At 35.2% G+C, this 19304-nt stretch overlaps 1 protein-coding gene across 2 annotated transcripts in view; it reads right to left on the bottom strand.

The window, feature by feature from the left end:
- Window positions 1–8215: 8215 nt before the first annotated feature.
- RASSF8 (Ras association domain family member 8) overlaps window positions 8216–19304 on the bottom strand; it is a 119780-nt gene continuing 108691 nt past the window's right edge. For both annotated transcript variants that reach the window (XM_030321988.1, XM_030321989.1), the window contains 3 exons: window positions 12297–13186; window positions 10058–10202; window positions 8216–9450 (listed from right to left, as the gene is read on the bottom strand). In XM_030321988.1, coding sequence (XP_030177848.1) covers window positions 9329–9450; window positions 10058–10202; window positions 12297–13186 — 1157 coding nt within the window. In that variant the 3' untranslated portion in view covers window positions 8216–9328. The remainder of the gene's footprint in view (window positions 9451–10057; window positions 10203–12296; window positions 13187–19304) is intronic.

The following is a 19304-nucleotide window of genomic DNA, read 5'->3' as shown; positions in this document are numbered from 1 at the left end:
TAAAGCTCACATCTTCCTTCTGGAATTTATTACTTTCAAAGTGTTTAGAGATGATAGTATTTGATAAACTAAAATTCTGCATAGGCATCCTAAACTCAACCACACCATACAAGTTAGAAGATTTCACTGACAGCAGAAAGTGTGAAAAGGGCTTTGGCAAACTATCAATCAGTCCAATGACTTAGTTTTCTTTGCACATTAAAAATTTATTTTGTTTTTTTTTAACATATTATGATTTCAGCAATAGAATTTAGTGATTCATCACCTACATATAACACCCAGTGCTCACCCAACAAGCATCCTCCTTAATGCCCATCTCCTGTTTAGCCTATCCCCCCCACCCAACACCCACCAGCAACCCTCAGTTTGTTCCCTGTATTTAAGAGTCTCTTATGGTTTGTCTCCCTTTTATTTTTGCTTCCCTTCGCCTAGTTCATCTGTTTGTGTCTTAAATTCCTCATATGACTGAAGTCATATGATATTTGTCTTCCTCTAAGTTTGCTTAGCATAATATCCTCTAGTTCCATTCATGTAGTTGCAAATGGCAAGATTTCATTCTTTTAATTGCTGAGTAATACTCCATTGTGTGTGTGTGTATGTGTGGTATATATATATATATATACATTATATATACATATATATATATATCTATATATATATATATATACACACACACATCCTCTTATCCATTCATCCATCAATGGACATTTGGGCTCTTTCCATACTTTGGCCATTGTCGATAGTACTGCTATAAAAATATTGGGGTGCATGTACTTCTTTGAATCACCATTTTTGTATACTTTGAATAAGGATAGTAGTAGTGCATTGCTGAGTTGTAGGGCAGTTCTATTTTAATTTTTGAGGAACCTCCATACTGTTTCTCAGAGTGGTTGTACCAGTTTGCATTCCCACCAGCAGTGCAACAAGGGTTCCTTTCTCATCATCCTCAAACATCTGTGTTGTCTGAGTTGTTAATGTTAGTATTCTGACTGGTGTGAGGTGGTATCATGGTGGTTGTTGATTTGTATTTCCCTGATGATGAGTGATGTGAGCATTTTTTCATGTTGCAGCTGGCCATCTGGATGTCTTCTTTGGAAAGTATCTAGTCATGTCTTTTGCCCATTTCTTCACTGGATTATTTGTTTTTTGGGTGTTGAGTTTGATAAGTTCTTTATAGATTTAGATACTAACCCTTTATCTGATATGTCATTTGCAAATATCTTCTCCCACTGTGTCGGTGCCTTTTAGTTTGGCTGATTGTTGTCTTTGCTGTGCAGAAGCTTTTTATCTTGATGAGGTCCCAATAGTTCATTTTTGCTTTTGTTTCCCTTGCCTCTGGAGACATGGGGGTACAAAGAGGTTGTTGCCTGTTTCTTTTCTAGGATTTTGATGGCTTCCTGTCTTACATTTAAGTCTTTCATCCATTTTGTTCTTTTGTGTATGGTGTAAGAAAGTGGCTCCAGGTTCAGTCTTCTGCATGTTGCATGTTCCCAACACCATTTGCTGAAGAGACTGTCTTTCCATTGATATTCTCTTCTTGCTTTGTCAAAGAGTAGTTGGCCATATGTTTGTGGGTCCATTTCTGGGTTCTCTATTCTGTTCCATTAATCTATGTGTCTGTTTTTGTGCCAGTACCATACTGTCTTGATGATTACAGCTTTGTAATAAAGTTTGAAGTCTGGAATGGTGATGCCTCCAGTTTTGGTTTTCCTTTTCCAACATTACTTTCGCTATTTGGGGTCTCTTCTGGTTACATACAAATTTTAGAATTGTTTGTTCTAGCTCTGTGAAGAATGCTGGTGTTATTTTGATAGATATCGCATTGAATATGTAGATTGCTTTGGGTAGTATTGACATTTTAACAGTATTTGTTCTTCCAATCCATGAGCATGGAATATTTTTCCATTCTTTGGTGTCTCCTTCAATTTCTCTCATAAGCTCTCTATAGCTTTCAGTGTATACATTTTTCACCTCTTTGGTTAGATTTATTCCTAGGTGTTTTATGTTTTTTGGTGCAATTGTAAATGGGATTGATTCTTTGACTTCTCTTTCCACTACTTCATATTGGTGTATAGAAATGTAACCGGTTTCTGTACATGATTTCATATCCTGTGACTTGCTGAATTCATGTATCAGTTCTAGCAGTTTTTTGGTGGAATATTTTGGGTTTTCCACAGAAGAGTATCATGTCATCTGCAAAGACATGTGAACGTTTGACTTCCTTCTTGCTGATTTGGATGCCTTTTATTTTTTTGTGTTGTCTGATTGCTGAGGGTAGGAATTCCAACACTATGTTGAATAGCAGTGGTGAGAGTAGTGGTGAGAGTGGACATCCCTGTCGTGTTCCTGACCTTAGGGGAAAGCTCTGTTTCTCCCCATTGAGGATGATATTATCTGTGGGTCTTTTGTATATGGCCTTTATGATCTTGAGGTATGATCCTTCTATCCCTACATTCTTGAGTGTTTTTAGCAAGAAAGGATGCTGTATTTTGTCAAGGGCTTTTTCTGCATCTATTGAGAAGATCATGAGGTTCTTATACTTTCTTTTATTAATGTGATGTATCACGTTGATTGATTTGTAGATATTGAACCAGCTCTCCATCCCAGGAATAAAGCTCACTAGATTATGGTGAATAATTCTTTTAATGTACTGTTGGATCTGGTTTGCTAGTAAGTTCAATGATTTATAGCGAGGGGAGGTTCACAAAAACTTAATACCAATAAAATAAACCATTTAATTTTAGTTTTAGGCTGCACAACAATGAATCAAGTTCTTGTGTTGACCTGATCAAATCACAAATGGAATGTGTGATTAGTTCTGGCTGCCACATTCAAGAGTGTCTACAGCATGTTCAAAGAGAGGAGACTGGAATTATACTACTTGAAAGAATTGGGAATTCAGAAAGAGAATAGTAGGAGACATAATAGATGCCTTCAATATCTGAAGTGTTGTCATATTGGTGGGAAACTGTTCTGTGTGGTTTTAAGAAAGGTTGTGGAATTACAAGGAAATCTATTTTGGCTTAATGAAAGGGAGAGATTTTTGGCCTGTTGAGGTGACCAGGATGGTAGTCCTTGAAGGTTCTAATGCAGGCTGGGTTTAGTAGGGATGTTATGTTATGGTATGGAAGATGGTCACAGCTCAGTGACTGCCACAACTGGCACCGTCTTGGCTTAGTGGGTGGCTCCTGGTGAGCATCTTGCTCAAGTTCCTGCTCTCCCCAGCCTCTGTTTGCATGCTACCTGTTGCCACACAGCATTTTAGCTCACCGTGTTCTTTGGTTACAGTGTCACTGATTTGTTGTATGCTTTAAAAAAATCATTTGTTACTTAGGTATTCCAATCATTATTTGATTTTCACACTGCTAGCAGTTGCAGGAAACTTGTAAGTATTGGCTTGGCATAGACAGAGACAAGTTGTATTGTCCACCCTCTTCACTTACTTTCACTTTGGACCATGGTCAGACCCTTCTAACGTCTTGGACACATATTCATGGCAGATGAATAAAAGTGGCCTATATAGAACACAAAGTAATGCTGGGAAAACAGGATTCCAACATACCAGATGAGGAGACTGATGGGTACATCTGGTGCTACAGAGAGAGAGAGCTTTTCCCCAAATCCACACCATCCTCACAGGAAAGGCTGCATGGGCTCTATATAAGGGGGAGGTTCATTGGAAGATCACTTCTCAAGTACATATTCTTCAGGTCTCTATTCTCTCTTCCCTTCCTCCTCTCCCAATCTTTCACCCCAGCACACAGAACAGAGTATCTGTGACTACTCATCATTACGAAACTCACAGCACCATTACTACCAGCCATTTAAGGCTGTGCGTAGCTGTCAAACACTTGGAGTTTCCTGGGATTCCTTTATTTTGCCCCCAACATTTGAACACCATATCCTTTTGCTACTGTTTACTTAGAATGTCTATAACTTGTTTGGTTCTCTTCTTCCTGGCACAAAGTAGGTGCTCAATAAACATTTGTTATCAAATAAAGCCCAAATTCTTACTTTCTTAGTTCAAGTTACTGTTAGCTCTGCCTGAGACTCCTGGAGACACCTCAAGTGGTCTTTCTTGCTTTCAGGCCTGACCTTCTCCAGTCAGTCCTCCACAATGCCAGCAAGGATGATTTTCTTAATATGCTAGTCTGATCATTTCACTGCCATGCCAAACTCCCTCATAGCTCTAAGGATAAAGTCCTTCCTTACCATGGCAACCAAAGCCCTTCAGGATGCCGACGACCTTCCCTCTTAGCCCTCTAGACCTTTTCACTGTGGTCACAGCCCCACAGGCTCTACATCTTCCCATCTGTAAGTCTGTGCCAGATAACCTTCCCCAGTTTATATTCTCTTCTCCAGGGTGTGCCAACACTCTGGACCAGAGCTAAGCCCTTCTGGTGCATTTCCATGGCACTCTATCCTTGTTCCTTTAACGGTGATCGTTAGACTGTAACCTCCTTGAGGTGCAAAGCAAATCATACTAATTTCAGTACAATGTCTGACCAACAATAAAGGCTCATGAAATGGCAACAGACGGCGAGAATGGTCCAGCAAGTTTCTGCTTGTTTTAATAGCTAGGACTCTGCTGGCCCTTCCTAAGAGGCAGCACAAATAGGTGAAGTGGGCAGCAGGTGAAGAATCAAGTGAAGAAAGGTTATTTCTTGCTCTGCCATTAACTAAACAAACGTCTATAGAGGAGGGACATGATAATTAAGATTTTTAAATTCCCTCAAAGTAGGCCAAAAATAATTGTATTTTGCATTATTTTGTTAATAATTTGCCATTGTTTTTTAACATACTATTGTTCATATGTATAATTCTTGGTCAATATATAATTTATACAGAATATAAAAATGACAATTTATGTACTTTCACATTAAAAACAGAAACTGACCATTATAAAGCTTGTGTAGTTTGTCATGGAATATAGAAAAGTACTTTGGTATCAGAAAGGTCTAAGTTCAAGTGCCCTGTAAGTTACTCATTAGTTGTATGATTTGGAGGAGTTTCCCTGCATGGCTCAATGTGTCTCCTATTATTGTACTGGGTACATAGTAGGTATTTAATTGTTCCCCTCATTTATGGTTTTAAAGAAATCTGAGAATACAGAGGTTAAGATACAATTTTTTCCTTTTGCTTTTGAAATAAAAGGGAGGCATTAATTTCTTAAGTAAGTTTCACTTGGATAAAACAGCTACTTATCTAGCAATTGGTAATTCTTTTAACATTACTTTCAGAGAAATATAATTTTATGTCACGGTTATGCAGACCTTTTCTCTTTAGTATCTTTTAAAGAAAATAAACTCATATTTTGAAATATTAAACACATAAGAAACAAAGCAGCAACTGTAATGCCCCAATGAATCCTGAAAATTTATTACTTGGGAGAATATCAGATACTGATCCTTTGTTTTACAGCTCATGATAATAATCAGAAAATATACATTTTGAAATGAAAGTCAAAAAAAAAAGAATTACATATAATACATATTACAGATATTTTATTGGTACATAAGCAAAGCAGTACTAAAAGCATATTTATGTGTCCACAGTAGTGAACGTGGCAATTATCTGTTTAAAGCTGCAGCAACTCAAATCCTCCTTGGGTCAATACCAAAAGACAGATTGGAAATATATTTAGGGCTATCACCATGTCTGGCTGTAAACCTATTTTTTAATCTTTCCCTCCCCCCATATATATATGTATATACTTTATTGCCTTTATATTTCTGCTGGTTTAATATAATTAGTATACTAAATAGTTATCTGCATGTATTTGGTTTCTAAAAATATATAAAATGCATTGGAATAGAGCTCCTGCAGCTTTCAAGCAGTCACTGTCCTGGCATAGAAAGCTTATTCTGGAAACGTAAAGCAGCAATACTGAATAAATAGTGATTGTTTTGTCTTCTCCACACAGCTGATGGCCTTCACCCCAAAACTTAAAATACTGTAGCAAATAGTATAAACATGCAAAAAAATGGACATAATATAAAAGTAATACTTATGAGCTAAATTTTAATACAATATGGATTAATAAGACAACTTTAGGTAGAAGAGGGATGTGAACACAGCACTGTTATATACATATAAATTAAGGCCCAATTTTTGAAAGGCAATGCACACAGGGAAATGCCCATCTGCCCACATCCTTTGCACACCTGAAATCAAGAGTTTTTGCCTTTTCCGTATTATTTCCTCAATCCATTATTATAGTTCTAACTTGGAAAGATGTTCACAGAAATGGCTTTAAATGAAGTTTCTTTACTCTAAAGACCATTTTTCTCTTATTCACAAAGAAAATGTTCTTTTAATGCAGGTACAAAATTTATTTATGCTCTGGAAGCAAGTGTTTTGTTCTTGAACACTGTTAATAATCACACTTCACACCATAAATTCTGCATCTTTACTGTTTTAGCTCTAGTTTATGATTTATTTGAACTATGGGAATTGATGATTATTCAGGGATGACTGAGGGAATTAAATAGGTAACTACTATTAATACTAACCAAAGTCTCACATATCAATTCCCTGTGCATCAGGACAAAACAAAACAAAACAAAACAAAACATGCTACTCAACCAAAATATCTCATAAGGAAAAAAAAAGGACTGAGGCAACCAACTATGGATCATTCTCTGAAGACGCTAGACATTCTAAAGGGTCAAATATACCAGTGCTATTTCAAATCGTTCCTTGGTAAGAAAAAAATATCTTCTAATGTACTTAATACAGGAAATCCTAATAAAACAACAACTTAAAGTATAATAATAATAATAAAAACCTTATAATCTAGTTTAGTATTTAGAACCTGAATATTCCCCCAGATGCAAAATTTTATATTTGGTATTTTTTTGTATATCATTGCCCACTGCCCCCCTCCGAATGTATCCAAAAGATGTGGCACTTAATCTAACTCATCTATATTCACAATAGATAAAAATGATCAGGAATAGACTACAATATTTTAAGATGTTCTAGGGAAATGAATTTTCTTTCTTCTATTTTAAAAAAGACTTAGAAAATATTTCTTAGAGATGTTCTTCCAGAAGTAATATAACTGATTAAAAAGTATAGCTGCTCAATGTATTTATCAATTCACATTATATATTCTTCTCACCTAGGAAATAGTATTTCTATCTATAATTAGGTACATAAAGATTACTTGGCATTGAAAATTCAGATAAAGTTGTCACAATGCTGCCAGTCTTTCTTTAAAGTTATTAGATTAATGCTGATAATAATTTACAACAATTAAGTTGGATATTGACTTCATGTTTTGGATGGCACACCAAGGCATCTTTGCAATTACAAACTGCAAAGTTTAATATATCTTCAGTTTAACATTTTGATTTAAATAGGATGTGATCAATTTATAAAAATGTTTTTCTTTGTGAATAAGATCTTAATTTCTCTGAACAACAATAACAAAATGACTCTTGGTATAGGATGGAACCCTTTAAAATAAGGCATATATTGGGCATACATAAATCATTGCTGTCACAAAATCTACAAATTATTTTGATTTTTTTAATTCTCCTAATTTTTAAATATATGTAGATATGAAATAACTATTATAAATTGAGAGCAAATGTGTACAGACTGTAGTTATTTAGGTAAGAATAACTTATTTATCAAGTTATTTGCAAAATAGTATAATGGCACAGTCAACTTGATAACTCCAAGAACCCAAAGAAAATAATATCTTTAGTTGAGGTCTGCCATTTAGCTGGACTAGAAAAGGCAACTCTGCATTATTACTTTCAGTTCTCTAGAAGCTTCTATATATTTTCATAGCCATTCTTAAAAGTTTTCATTGGAAACCTAAATGCAGCATTCTCAGCATTCATTAAACCAAAAATAAGTCAAATGTGTTAAAACATCCAAAGTTGCCCTCATGCATAAGATATAACTTACATCTTTTTATTGTTACCATGGCATTAATATACTAATCCACTTTTACTTTGTTGCATGTAATACAGAGAATATATTTTCCTCAGAATTAAAAACTACTTTAAATTTCAGTTTAAAGTCTTAATTATACTGTACCAAATTTTGATCAGAGGGAATGTAAAAATGGCTAAATGGTATCTGACCACATCCATCCAGATATTACTTGTGAATCTTAGTTAAGTCACCACTCATGGGAGAGGTGTTGACTCATTTTTGGTTTTATAAATAGAGAAAATATATGTACAAATGGAGACTCATGTCCTACATGTAAAAGTCAAGCTCAAAAATGGGAAAAAAAAAAAAGATTAACTTAATTTCCTTTGCAAAAAGTACCTAACTCCAACATACTTTCTCTCTAAGCGATTGGAGAACTAGCAATAGTTCATAAAGTACAGAGTAAATTATGTGCAAGCAAAAGCTTGCCCATGGGTGCTTACACCAACAGATCATACATATGAAGTGGGTCATTTAAAAAATGTATCACTTAAAGTAACCTTTCTGAAGCAGACCCACCAGGTATCTCTAACTTATGTATTATGGCAACTCTTGAGGACCCATGAGATTAAAGTGATTAAGGCAGGGCAGAAACAAAACACATAATGTATCAGGAAACCCCACACCTGTTTGGATAGTCAACAGTTACATTTTTGTTTGTTAAAGATACAATTAACCTCATGAAAATATTTCTATTCTGCTATGTGGTCATTCATGTACTGGAAATATTGTAAAGAAAAGATTAAAGTCCAGATTAAAAAGAAAACCTGAATGACTGGATCTAATTAAACAATGGTTAGGACAGGTACACAAAATAAATACAAGTGGGTTCTTAAGGACTTAGTTTTGATGGTGGAGCACCCTATGACACCTGTAGAGCTGTAAATTGGCAATGTATGGATGGAGTCTGGCAACATGCACACAGTCATAATCACACCATATATAATGTAATTAGGTCACAGGATAAGTATTAATAAAAAATATTAAAACATCAACATTTACCCATTAATTGATTATATGGAATAAATTAAACTAAGTCAGTCACGTATTTCTCTTCACTCTTGTCATGGTTTTATTTATGTATACACACAGTATAATACTTTCCTAATGCTCTCAAAATGCTACAAATAAAAATGAAGGCTTTGCATTACAGCTGCTGGACAAAAACGTCAACACTGTTGATGTGTGAAAACACAGTTTCTTTGTTCTTTAGCATCAGTGCACAGGGTATGGCTCCAAGTGGTATGCAATTTAGGACAGAAAAAAGATACGGTGGCTTGTGAAATATATCCTCTGTTCATCATTGGCACAAATCAAAGAAGGAATTTTCACTGTCCTTGGTACCTTCAGTGGGTCTCTCCCCTGAAGACAGATAATGTTATACATATATGCCTTCAGGATTAAAACCAGATGAGATAGGATTCTGTAGAATACGGAGATTACTGGGGAGCTGCCGAGATGAACCGGGCCGCTTCAGGGACCCGGACTGGAATGGTGCCTCTACACAGAAAACAAAGAAAGCCATTTTGTGGACTCAGCAACTCGAAGGACTTAGCAACGTGAAAAATTAGAATTTTTCCTGCCTGAAGAGCCAACTAACATTACACTGTAAAACTGTAGTCCCCCGTGGGGTCTGGGGTACGAGGAGAAGGCTAAGTCTTCTTGACCCTCTCAGTGATAAAAACAGTTTTCAGTGGTTTCAACAGTTAATGATCTTTGTAAAAAGGTGAGCATTTTGCTTCTCTTTCTTGGTTGTTCGGATGATACATATCTTTTAAATATCAGCACAAATTAATAATAAAGACTTTTAGGAGAGGAGGAAGGGGTGTCAGGAACAGAAGCTAAAATTTGACTCATACGTCAGGAAAAAGTTTCTTAAAGAAGCAGTTTAAAACAAATGACAGAAGATTTGGGGATTACATGCTTTTCTAAGTAAATTAAATAACCTAAATATTATTGATCTTCCCCAGAAACAGGACGTACATCAATTTTTTTTAAGTGGCCCAAGCTTTGAGTGGCAGGTTAACGTTTTAACTGAATGCGAGTAGTTTATTCAAAGTTAACCAGTGAGAATAAAGGGAAAAGAGCAGATTTCTCAACACCTTACCCCTTTCTATGTCTGCATGTGAGGCCTCTACTTCGATGGGCTCCGCTGGCAAAACGGTAACTTTTGTCCCTGTCTGTTGGATAAACTGCTGGAGATTGACTTGACGCAGCTCTTTAGTCAACTGCTCCAGTTCTTGTTCTTTGTCCTAGATGGAAGTTAAAATTTTTCTTTTTATTGGAGGAGTCACTATTGGCCAGCTAAAGACATCCTGGTGACAGTCCATCTGCTTGTGGGGGCTGTGTGTGCGATACTTGCTTGCACAAGAACACAGTCAACAAATCTGTGTTAAATTTGCTAAAAAGAGGCTAAAAAGAGGTCATTTTTGTTCTGTGGCACAGGCCAAAAAGTAAGCAAATAAAGGACAAGAGCTTCTTTAGTCTGTCCTTTTAAATGTGATGCTTTCCTCTGTTAGGAATTCACTATACACCTGATGAAATAAATCTATATCTATAGACTTTCATCAATAAATACCGGTTTCCATCCATCCCAGTGTTTATAGCAATGTTGCTATAAGCTGTTCACAAATAAATTTCCCTATTATTTACTTCAAAACCGACTGTAAAATTCATAGTCATTTGGTCTGTGAGACTCAGAAAAGTTCTTGTATTTGGTGGACTGTTCAAGTGTTCATGGGATCCGTTATTGAGATTTATATTAGAGCACGAGGAAAGCAAAGTTCCCACAAGATTTTCACTGTGGGGTTCTTAATTAAATCCTTGGCAAAGACAGATCTGAGAACCGAAGATCTTTAAAGAAAGGAGATCAAGTTTGGACAGCCAGAAAGCTCAAAAAACAAGGAAAGGCATTGATGAAGTTCTCTTTCTCTCCTTTACTGCACTATAGGGAAAAGTGGCAAGGACTCATCCAGGTTGAGTCTGTTTGATGAACCTGGCAGGGGTAGGGGAGAGATACCAGAAATGAGTGGTTGCTTCTTCCACTTACTTTGAGCGTAGCAGGTACTTGGAGATATGTTAGTTTGATTATGAAATATTTTTCAATGGGTGGTGAGATTTACTAGTAATGGCTGTCAAGAATTAGTGTTTCCTGTAGATAATAGCAAAGGCAACACAACTTCCAATTGTACCCTTTTTAAGGGTCAAAGTGAATCCAAATAGTAGAATACTGACAAATCAGAGGTTAACAACTTTTCCACTGCATGAGGAATTCTCAATTTTCAAAATTTTGGTGGCAGTTTTCTCTCTCACTATGGTTAGTGGCACAGAAAGGAAATCATGAAAGTGCTTTCTGAAAGCTCAGCTTTCTCTGCTGATAAAACTGTTGATATTCCAGTTGAGAAATTCTTCTCAAACTTCCAAATGCGTAGGCACTATCTGGACACCTTATTACAAATATAGATTCTGAATTTTTAACAAATGTGTCCTGAACTGCATGGATCACTCTGAATAGCAAGCTTCTTAACCAGCACTGATCAATAATACAGCAACCACTAGACATGTGCCACAGAGCATTTGAAATGTGGCCAAATGTAACAAAAATCAGAAATGTGAATTTATGTACTATTTAAGCTTTTATTTAATATTAATATTTAATATTTTAACTATTATTTATTTTAATACCTCTTTTGTAATTCTCCTAACATCATCACATTTTCTTTTCAAGAACGGGTGTCTAAGAAATTTAAGTTGAGTAATCAGCACCTAATGGCAAAATATAAATATTCTTGTATGTGAACCAGAGAGTGGAAAATCAGAGAGGAACCTCTGTGTCCCTCTCCTCAGGAAAGCAAAGGAGAGTAAGTAATGTGGAGAGAAGGGAACTATTTACATCTCAAGAAAGATGGGGTTAGCAACAATGGAGAAGTAATAGATAAGCAGTTAACTAGCCACACAGTCCCTGGCAAACCAATCTGCAGTAATCTCTTTTGCACTGGATTCCTTATCTCTAAAAGGAGTGAAGGTCAGATTCACTATCTCATCATTAGTGTCCATTCCAGCTCCGAGGTTCTATTCTCTGTATCCAATTACCTAATGTTACAACTGACACACAGTAAGAAACCTGTTGCCATGGAACAAGGATCAGTGTGGCTTTAGCGCTCATCTCTGTTTTGGTTTCACATCTTAGCTTTGTCGTAAGTCACAGAAATTCTAAGAAACTTATAAGCCAAGATAGCTTTCTAACTTTCAATATAAGAGAAAATGGACAATCATTAAAGAAAATGCCAAGAATATATTAATTCTTTTAAACACACGAAACATCCTTTTTATAAAAATGTTCTTACCTGTAATCGTTTGGTGGCTTGTCCAAGAGATCTCTCTACAGCTTTAATGCCATTTTCCAGCCTCAGACTCTGTTGGCCTTGAATGTCAATTTCTCCTTTGACCTTACCAATCTTTCCTTTAACCTCTTCTTCATTGATTTGTGCCTCCTGAACTTCCCTTTGTAATTTTTCTGCTTCAAGACCACTTTCCATAGTCTGGATCTGAGCCAAATAGTCCTTTAATTTGCTCTCACATTCTGTTATTTTCTGTCTTATTTCTTGAAGTTGATCCTTCAGCTGTTTTTCATTTTCCTGTTCAATCTGCAATTCATTTTCCCAAAATTCTTCCTCTTCAATTTCTACATCATTTCTTTTGATCTTTTGCTCCAGGCGGACAATTTCCTCTTCAAGGTTAGAATTATACTTTTGCTCCCAAAACTGTATTTCGATTTCATTTGATTCTAGCTCTTTCTCAATGGATTGAAGCTTCTCTGTCTGTAACCGAATCAGCTTCTTTAACTCATCTGCTGTTGTTTTGCAGTTATTCAGCACCTTTTGCTTAAATTCAGTTTCTTTACCCTTTCCAAAAATGTCCATTAATCCTTTGGCACCTCCTGTAAATGTTAATGATTTCCTTTTAGGTTCTCTCCTTTTGATTGATTTGTCAATCTGAGGCCTCAGTTTGGCTAAAGGGGGCAAACTCTGCCTGTATAAAGTTCTTTCAGGAATTCGAGCCACACTGTCTGAAGTGGGTCGCTCACTAAGAGATGGCCCAGTTCGACGTAAAATTAGCTGTACATCACTAGCATACTGCCCCCATTTGTTTAAGGATATGATAGGATTTTCATGAGGCGCTAAGTGTCTTTCAGTATCTCTCCATTTTTCTATAAGAGTGTACCTTCCAGTTCGACCTAGATAAAAAAGATAATAACAAACTGTCAAAGTGGCATATGCAATAGCTAAAATAATGCTACAGAGGACACTATTTAATAAATGTGTCTTCTTGATTAGCATCAAAGTCTAGTCCATGCTGCTTTTAAAACTTCCCTTGAAGATATGTTAACAGCATAAAATTATGGGATGTGAATTACATATATCCTTCAGATTTGCTTAGAAATTGAACACTTTAAAACTCAGGGAGACTTTTATGCTCTTGTTAAATGCCTGATTCCCTAGACCTTCCTGTGTGGGACAAGACTTCTAGATAAAACAAAGGATGACAGGAGAATGCCCCACTGGAAGCCATGAGGGCCTGGTCGCAGGAACTAGGTAGAACTTCAAAACTGGAATAAATTTCCTCTTTGTGAATTCTTATGCTTTCTCTGCACATTAGAATTTGGGAAGGTTAGAGGCCCATTTTCCTCCTGAAAGGAGATATTGAGCCAGTGAACAACATGCTACTTAGCTAAGAGGTGGCTGTACAGGTCTTTCCTCTGTTTCTGCATAAGGGCTTGGCCATCCCATAGCTCACACTGCTGGTATCTTTCTGCACACCTGTGGCAAATAAAAATCACTTCAGTGAAAACAACTCTTCAAAATAATTTTGTAAAAAATAGGGGCTGAAAGAGAAGCCTTCTACAGTTTTGATAGTTGTAGCTTAGAAGCCGATTAAAAAAATTTTTAAAGGCAAAAATATTTAAAAAAAACAGTAATAAAATCATATATAAATAGAAATACTGAACCTAACTAGTAATTACAGAAGATAAAATTTCAGAAGACAGTATAATATCATTAAATTGAACACAGTTTCTAAACATTTTCATTTAAGGTAGGTAGGTCAGATGGATATTTTGTTAAAAATATCCACTACATACCTGAAACTAATATAAATGTTACATGTCAATTACATCTCAATAAAAAGCATCCATTACTACTTAACATTATTACAAGGAAGAAAAAAACTGATCCTGGCACCTAGTAATTATAATACTGGTCCATACAGCTACTGATTTATCTTCTTTTTGAATTTCATGAGCTTCTGAACCAGTAGTAGTTATTTTCTCAGTTACTAGGTCAATAAATTAAGATCTGGATATACATATTCCTATGTATATGAGTAGCCATGTATGCAGTGTAGAGTTAGTACACAAAGAATGATACTGCTTTAAACATATGCATATATTCTCCTTTAAGGATGCTGAATCTTGGGTACAGCTGCAAAGTTGAAGCTTGGGAGGCAAACAGACTGGAGTTTTAATCCCAGGTTTTGTTTTTTTGTTTTTTTTTTTCTTGAGAGAGACAGACACAGAGTCAGAGAGGGGAAGGGGGAGAGGGGTGGGGGGGGAGGGGAAGGGGAGGGAGAGGGAGAGGGAGAATGTTAAACAGGTTTCACGCCCAACATGGAGCCCAACACGGGGCTCCATCTCACCACCATAAGGTCATGACCTGAGCTAAAATCCAGAGTCTGAGGCTTAATAGATTGAGCCGCTCAGGCATCTCAGTCCTATGTTTTAATTGCCTATTGGATAAATAGCATAACCTCACTTCTAAAATAGAGACCGTAGCAGTATGTCACAGGTTCTGGGAGTCAGAGTCACACATAGTAAGCACCTACAACACTGCCTGGCCCATGGCAGGCATTTAATACATGGTAGCCATTATTAATTTTAAACATTGTTAGTCACATAACAAAAGGGTTGACCAGAGACCTCTTAAAAATGATGTGACATGACAATAATCTGACTTAAAAGTCCTTCAGCACCTTTCAACAACTCTCAACTATACAGAGCTGGAAAGAGCAAAAAGGCTCTGGAGTCAGAAGGCCTGTGTTCAAGTTTGGCTCTGCCAGCTACTTAAATGATCTGCGTGATGCATTAAATTTCCTTTGGCTTCAGTTTCCTCATCTAAAGGGTGAGAATAGTATTTTCTTACTGATACTGTTGTGAGTCAAATGAGATGTGAAATATAAAATTTTTTTTCTAAAATTGAAAAGTTCTATACAAATATTAGTTGTTACTATTATCAAAATGCCTGGGCAAACAAGGGGAATGAAGAAGAAAGCCTTAGTACAGTGGATTGGCTTCTTGGAGTAAAAATGTTTCTAGTGACTTTCAGGTTAAAAGTTACTGTAATTACTCCAAGAAAAACCACATGACAAATCTGCAAGGCTAAAACTGTTCCACGTGTACTCACTGCTTCAAAGATCACAGCACTCTGTGTTCTTGGCTTTCCTGCCTGTCAACTACTTTTAGAATCTCACTCTTATCTGGAGCTCTGTGTCCTCATAAGTAATGTGAGGGGTTAGACTAGATCAGCAGAGCCCTCTCTAATCCTACCAGGCCAATGAAGCATCTTGAAAAAGAAAACAGAATCATTACATTATACAAGTTATATTAACAATTTTAAAGACCCTAATTTAGTCATAATTAAATACGAAGCTAATTTTTCCAATGCTTAATGGTACTGCTGCCCTATGAGAATGTCTTGGTAGACGATTATTTAGAATTACTTTTAATGCCAGTTTTCCCTTTTTTGTTAAATAATGCATATTTAGTGCAGTTAGACAAAAAGAAAAAAAAAAATCTATCCAGTAATATAAAAAAGCTTTTATAAAAGGTAAATTAATAGCTTTGATTTTATTATAAAAATTGGGTTTTAGATAGGTTATGTAACAGTTAAATCCCATAATAATTATTTTTAATATCATACTTGGCAAGACCCTAAAGATCCTATTTCATTTGGATAGATTCAAATTCCTCCTGCAAAACTCCTTTCAATGCATTTTATTAAACGGATACACTGAGCTGTACCTTGCATTCCATCTTGATGTACCCCTAAAACTAACAAAAAGGAGTATCTACCTACCTACCTACCTACCTACCTGTAGCATTTGTAGATTAGGCTGTTGTGGCTATTTAGAAATGTGTGCCACAATAATGAATGGTAAATAAAATACTGATTGTACTTTTGGATAGATGAAGCAATTGAGTGTATTCCCAGTATTATATTAACTTCATATAATAAGGAAAATCACATAGAGAGACTTTAATGCATTAGTGGAATCTCACTGGATGATTGACATAAATTAAAAGGAAACAGGATAATAGATTCTTCTCATCTAAGTTAAAGCAGAATAGTATGTAATATGAAGTTTTTGAAAATATACACCAAAACTCAAATATTCAAATATGAGTCACTCAGAAACATTATGCCCTTATTTCAACCACTCAACAACATTGTGTAAATCATTTTTACACAATTTTAGAAAATTTCTCCAGAAATTTTCTAAATAGAGAGCCAAATAACAAAATCATGATTGAAAAGTCACATCTTGTTATTTAGTCAACAAGTACATATAGAACATCAAATACCTGTCAGAAATAGTGTCAGGCCCTAGGGATATAAATTCTATTGAACACCTTGATCATCAACCCTCTTTGTAAGTTTTAGCTTTAGCTGACATTTGGTTTTTTCTTCAATTTCAAATCCTTCTTACCCCCAAAATGAATACTATACATTATTCAAAAAAACATGACAGAGAGTTGCATTCATCACTTATGAATTTAATGCTAACAAATCTTCCTGTTTCTGGATATATTAGAAGTGATGTCAGTAAACTTATTCTTTATCATGAATCCTACCGCCCTTAATTTTTCCAATAACAGATACTTTTTGCTCCTTGAGCTATATGAACATTTTGGATTCTTATATAGACTCTAGTTAACATAACCAATCATTCTCATAATGACTTAGAATTCTTACAAGGAACATCTCTGTAAAAGAAATTGCATTGTATCATTTTATAGTCTGTTAAATGCTTTTGATGCTGACATACACACACACACACACACACACATATATAAAACAAAGATATATAAAATATATAAAAATATATTTTACAGACAGGCTTAATTGGTTTTGTGAAATAAGCAGTATAGATATGATCCTCAACTTTTCAGTGAAGAAATCAAAGCTTAAAAAATTTAAAGCAATTTATCAATTACATACAACTACTCTGCAAATTTGTCAATGGATTTTCTATAAGTCCTAAGTGTAGCTATTAAGATAATTTTAACCATAGAGTGTTTAATTTATAATGACAGTGATATAATGTAAATATCTCTGAATATAACCTGTTGGTCAGCTATAGACAACCCATAGTTAAGTCATTCACAGTATATTTTCCCACAGTGTTGATGGGAATATCATGTAATCTATTTATCGTGTAATCACAGAATCACTGCACATTAATTTAGGAACTATTTAGTATTATATGATGAGTTTACTACTATTAAAAAATAATAAAACCATTAAATTTATTGATTTCATAATGATTTACATTTATTATGCCTCTATTTGCTAGGCACTGTGTTGCTTACTTTGCATAAATACTATTAAGCAAAATAAGAGGTAACATTTATCACTATAGACCAGTAATATTTGGGGGGACTTTTTGTTAATGTAGCATAATCTAACCCATCCTGACTGATGCATGCTATGAATTACATGTATTTACATTCATTAAAATAATCTTTTATGGATGTAGAAAATATAGAAAGTACTTAGAATTATGAATGATTACACTATTGTTATAAATATCAAAACTGTAAAAGATAATCTTGGCTACATAAAAGCAGTATAATTTACTATTAAGTACTTTTATTTCTTGTTTCAGTATAATTCAATCAATAACTATACTTTCTAACAGATGTCCACTAAATTATAGGGGGTATAACCAAAACAGTATACAAGAAGTTAAGAGCAAGGTTCTTGAATTAAGACTACTGGTTTGAATCCCAGTTACCCTCTTACTAGCTCTAGGAGCTTGGGCAAGTTAACTGGTATCTCTGTGCCTTAGCTTGATCATCTATAGAGATAATAGATGATCCTCATAAGACTTGCGAGGATTAAGTGGAAAATTTAATTCACAATCCAGTAAATGAAAAATAAGACTTTAAAACTATCAAGAATTATGGAGAGTGAAATCTTTAAACTTATCTAGAGGTACATAAAAGGAGTGTGTATAGTGATTACTTCTAGGAGGCAAGATCATGAGTGATTTTTAAAATTTTCTTTGTATCTTTTCTGAATTTCAAAAAAGTCTATAATGAATACATCTGTAAAATGGGTAAATTTGTAAATTTCTAAAATTGATAATTTATGCATGAAATTAATAAGAGTTAAATGTGAGAACATAAAATATTATTTTCCTTATCTTCTAAAGGATCATATACCCTTAGAAATGGATAGGGCATTAGGTGGTCACCTAGTTCAGCCTGTAATTTATAGAAAACTTTAAAAAATTCATTCAGTTATTCACAAATATGTATTGAGTGTCTACTACTTAGGCATGGCTTTAAGCTATGAGAATAGGCAATAACAAAACAGTAGCAGGCAATATACAGCGCACAAATAAATGTAGGTCTACTGTCCATTATCCAACAGCTTTAAGGCCAGATATGCTGAAACTTCAGAACTTTTTGGATTTTAGAAAGGTAACATGGTGCTATCCCTATAGGTCTATAATCAAACATATTACAGTTTACGAAGTAAAATGTATCAACATTCATATCAAATGGAATAAATATAAATTAAAAACAGCCTCATATTGAATCAGAACAGTTTTTAGCACCAGATGAGTTCAAGACATTCCAAGTGTGGCTAACAAATGAAGTATGATAAATTTAAGGCTTTCAGAAATGTTTAGATTTAAAAATGTGTATATGGTCTATATATGTGGCCTATAGGTAATATGTCAGGAGGGGTAAGTGCTATAGAGAAAATTAGAGTATGGCAGATAAAGAGTATGTGAGTGTATGTGCATGTGTGTATGGATATGTGGTCAGGGACATCTTTTGTGGGAAGATATTTAAGCAGAGATCCAAGGGAACGAATTCTGAAGATATCTGGGTGCAGAGTATTCTCAGCAGAGAAAAGAACAGAGGCAAAGACTGAGGCAGAAATATCTTTGGTATAAGTAAAGGGACAATCAAAAGTAAGTGGTAGAGAATGAAGTCAGATTGGTGAGGGGGTAGAGATTCATCAGTGTCTTGAAGACCACTGTATGGACTTACACACACACACACACAC

The sequence above is a fragment of the Lynx canadensis genome, chromosome B4 (assembly GCF_007474595.2).
Source record: "Lynx canadensis isolate LIC74 chromosome B4, mLynCan4.pri.v2, whole genome shotgun sequence".
In the NCBI taxonomy this organism is placed as follows: Eukaryota; Metazoa; Chordata; class Mammalia; order Carnivora; family Felidae; genus Lynx; species Lynx canadensis.
This window is presented reverse-complemented; position numbering and strand designations above follow the sequence as displayed.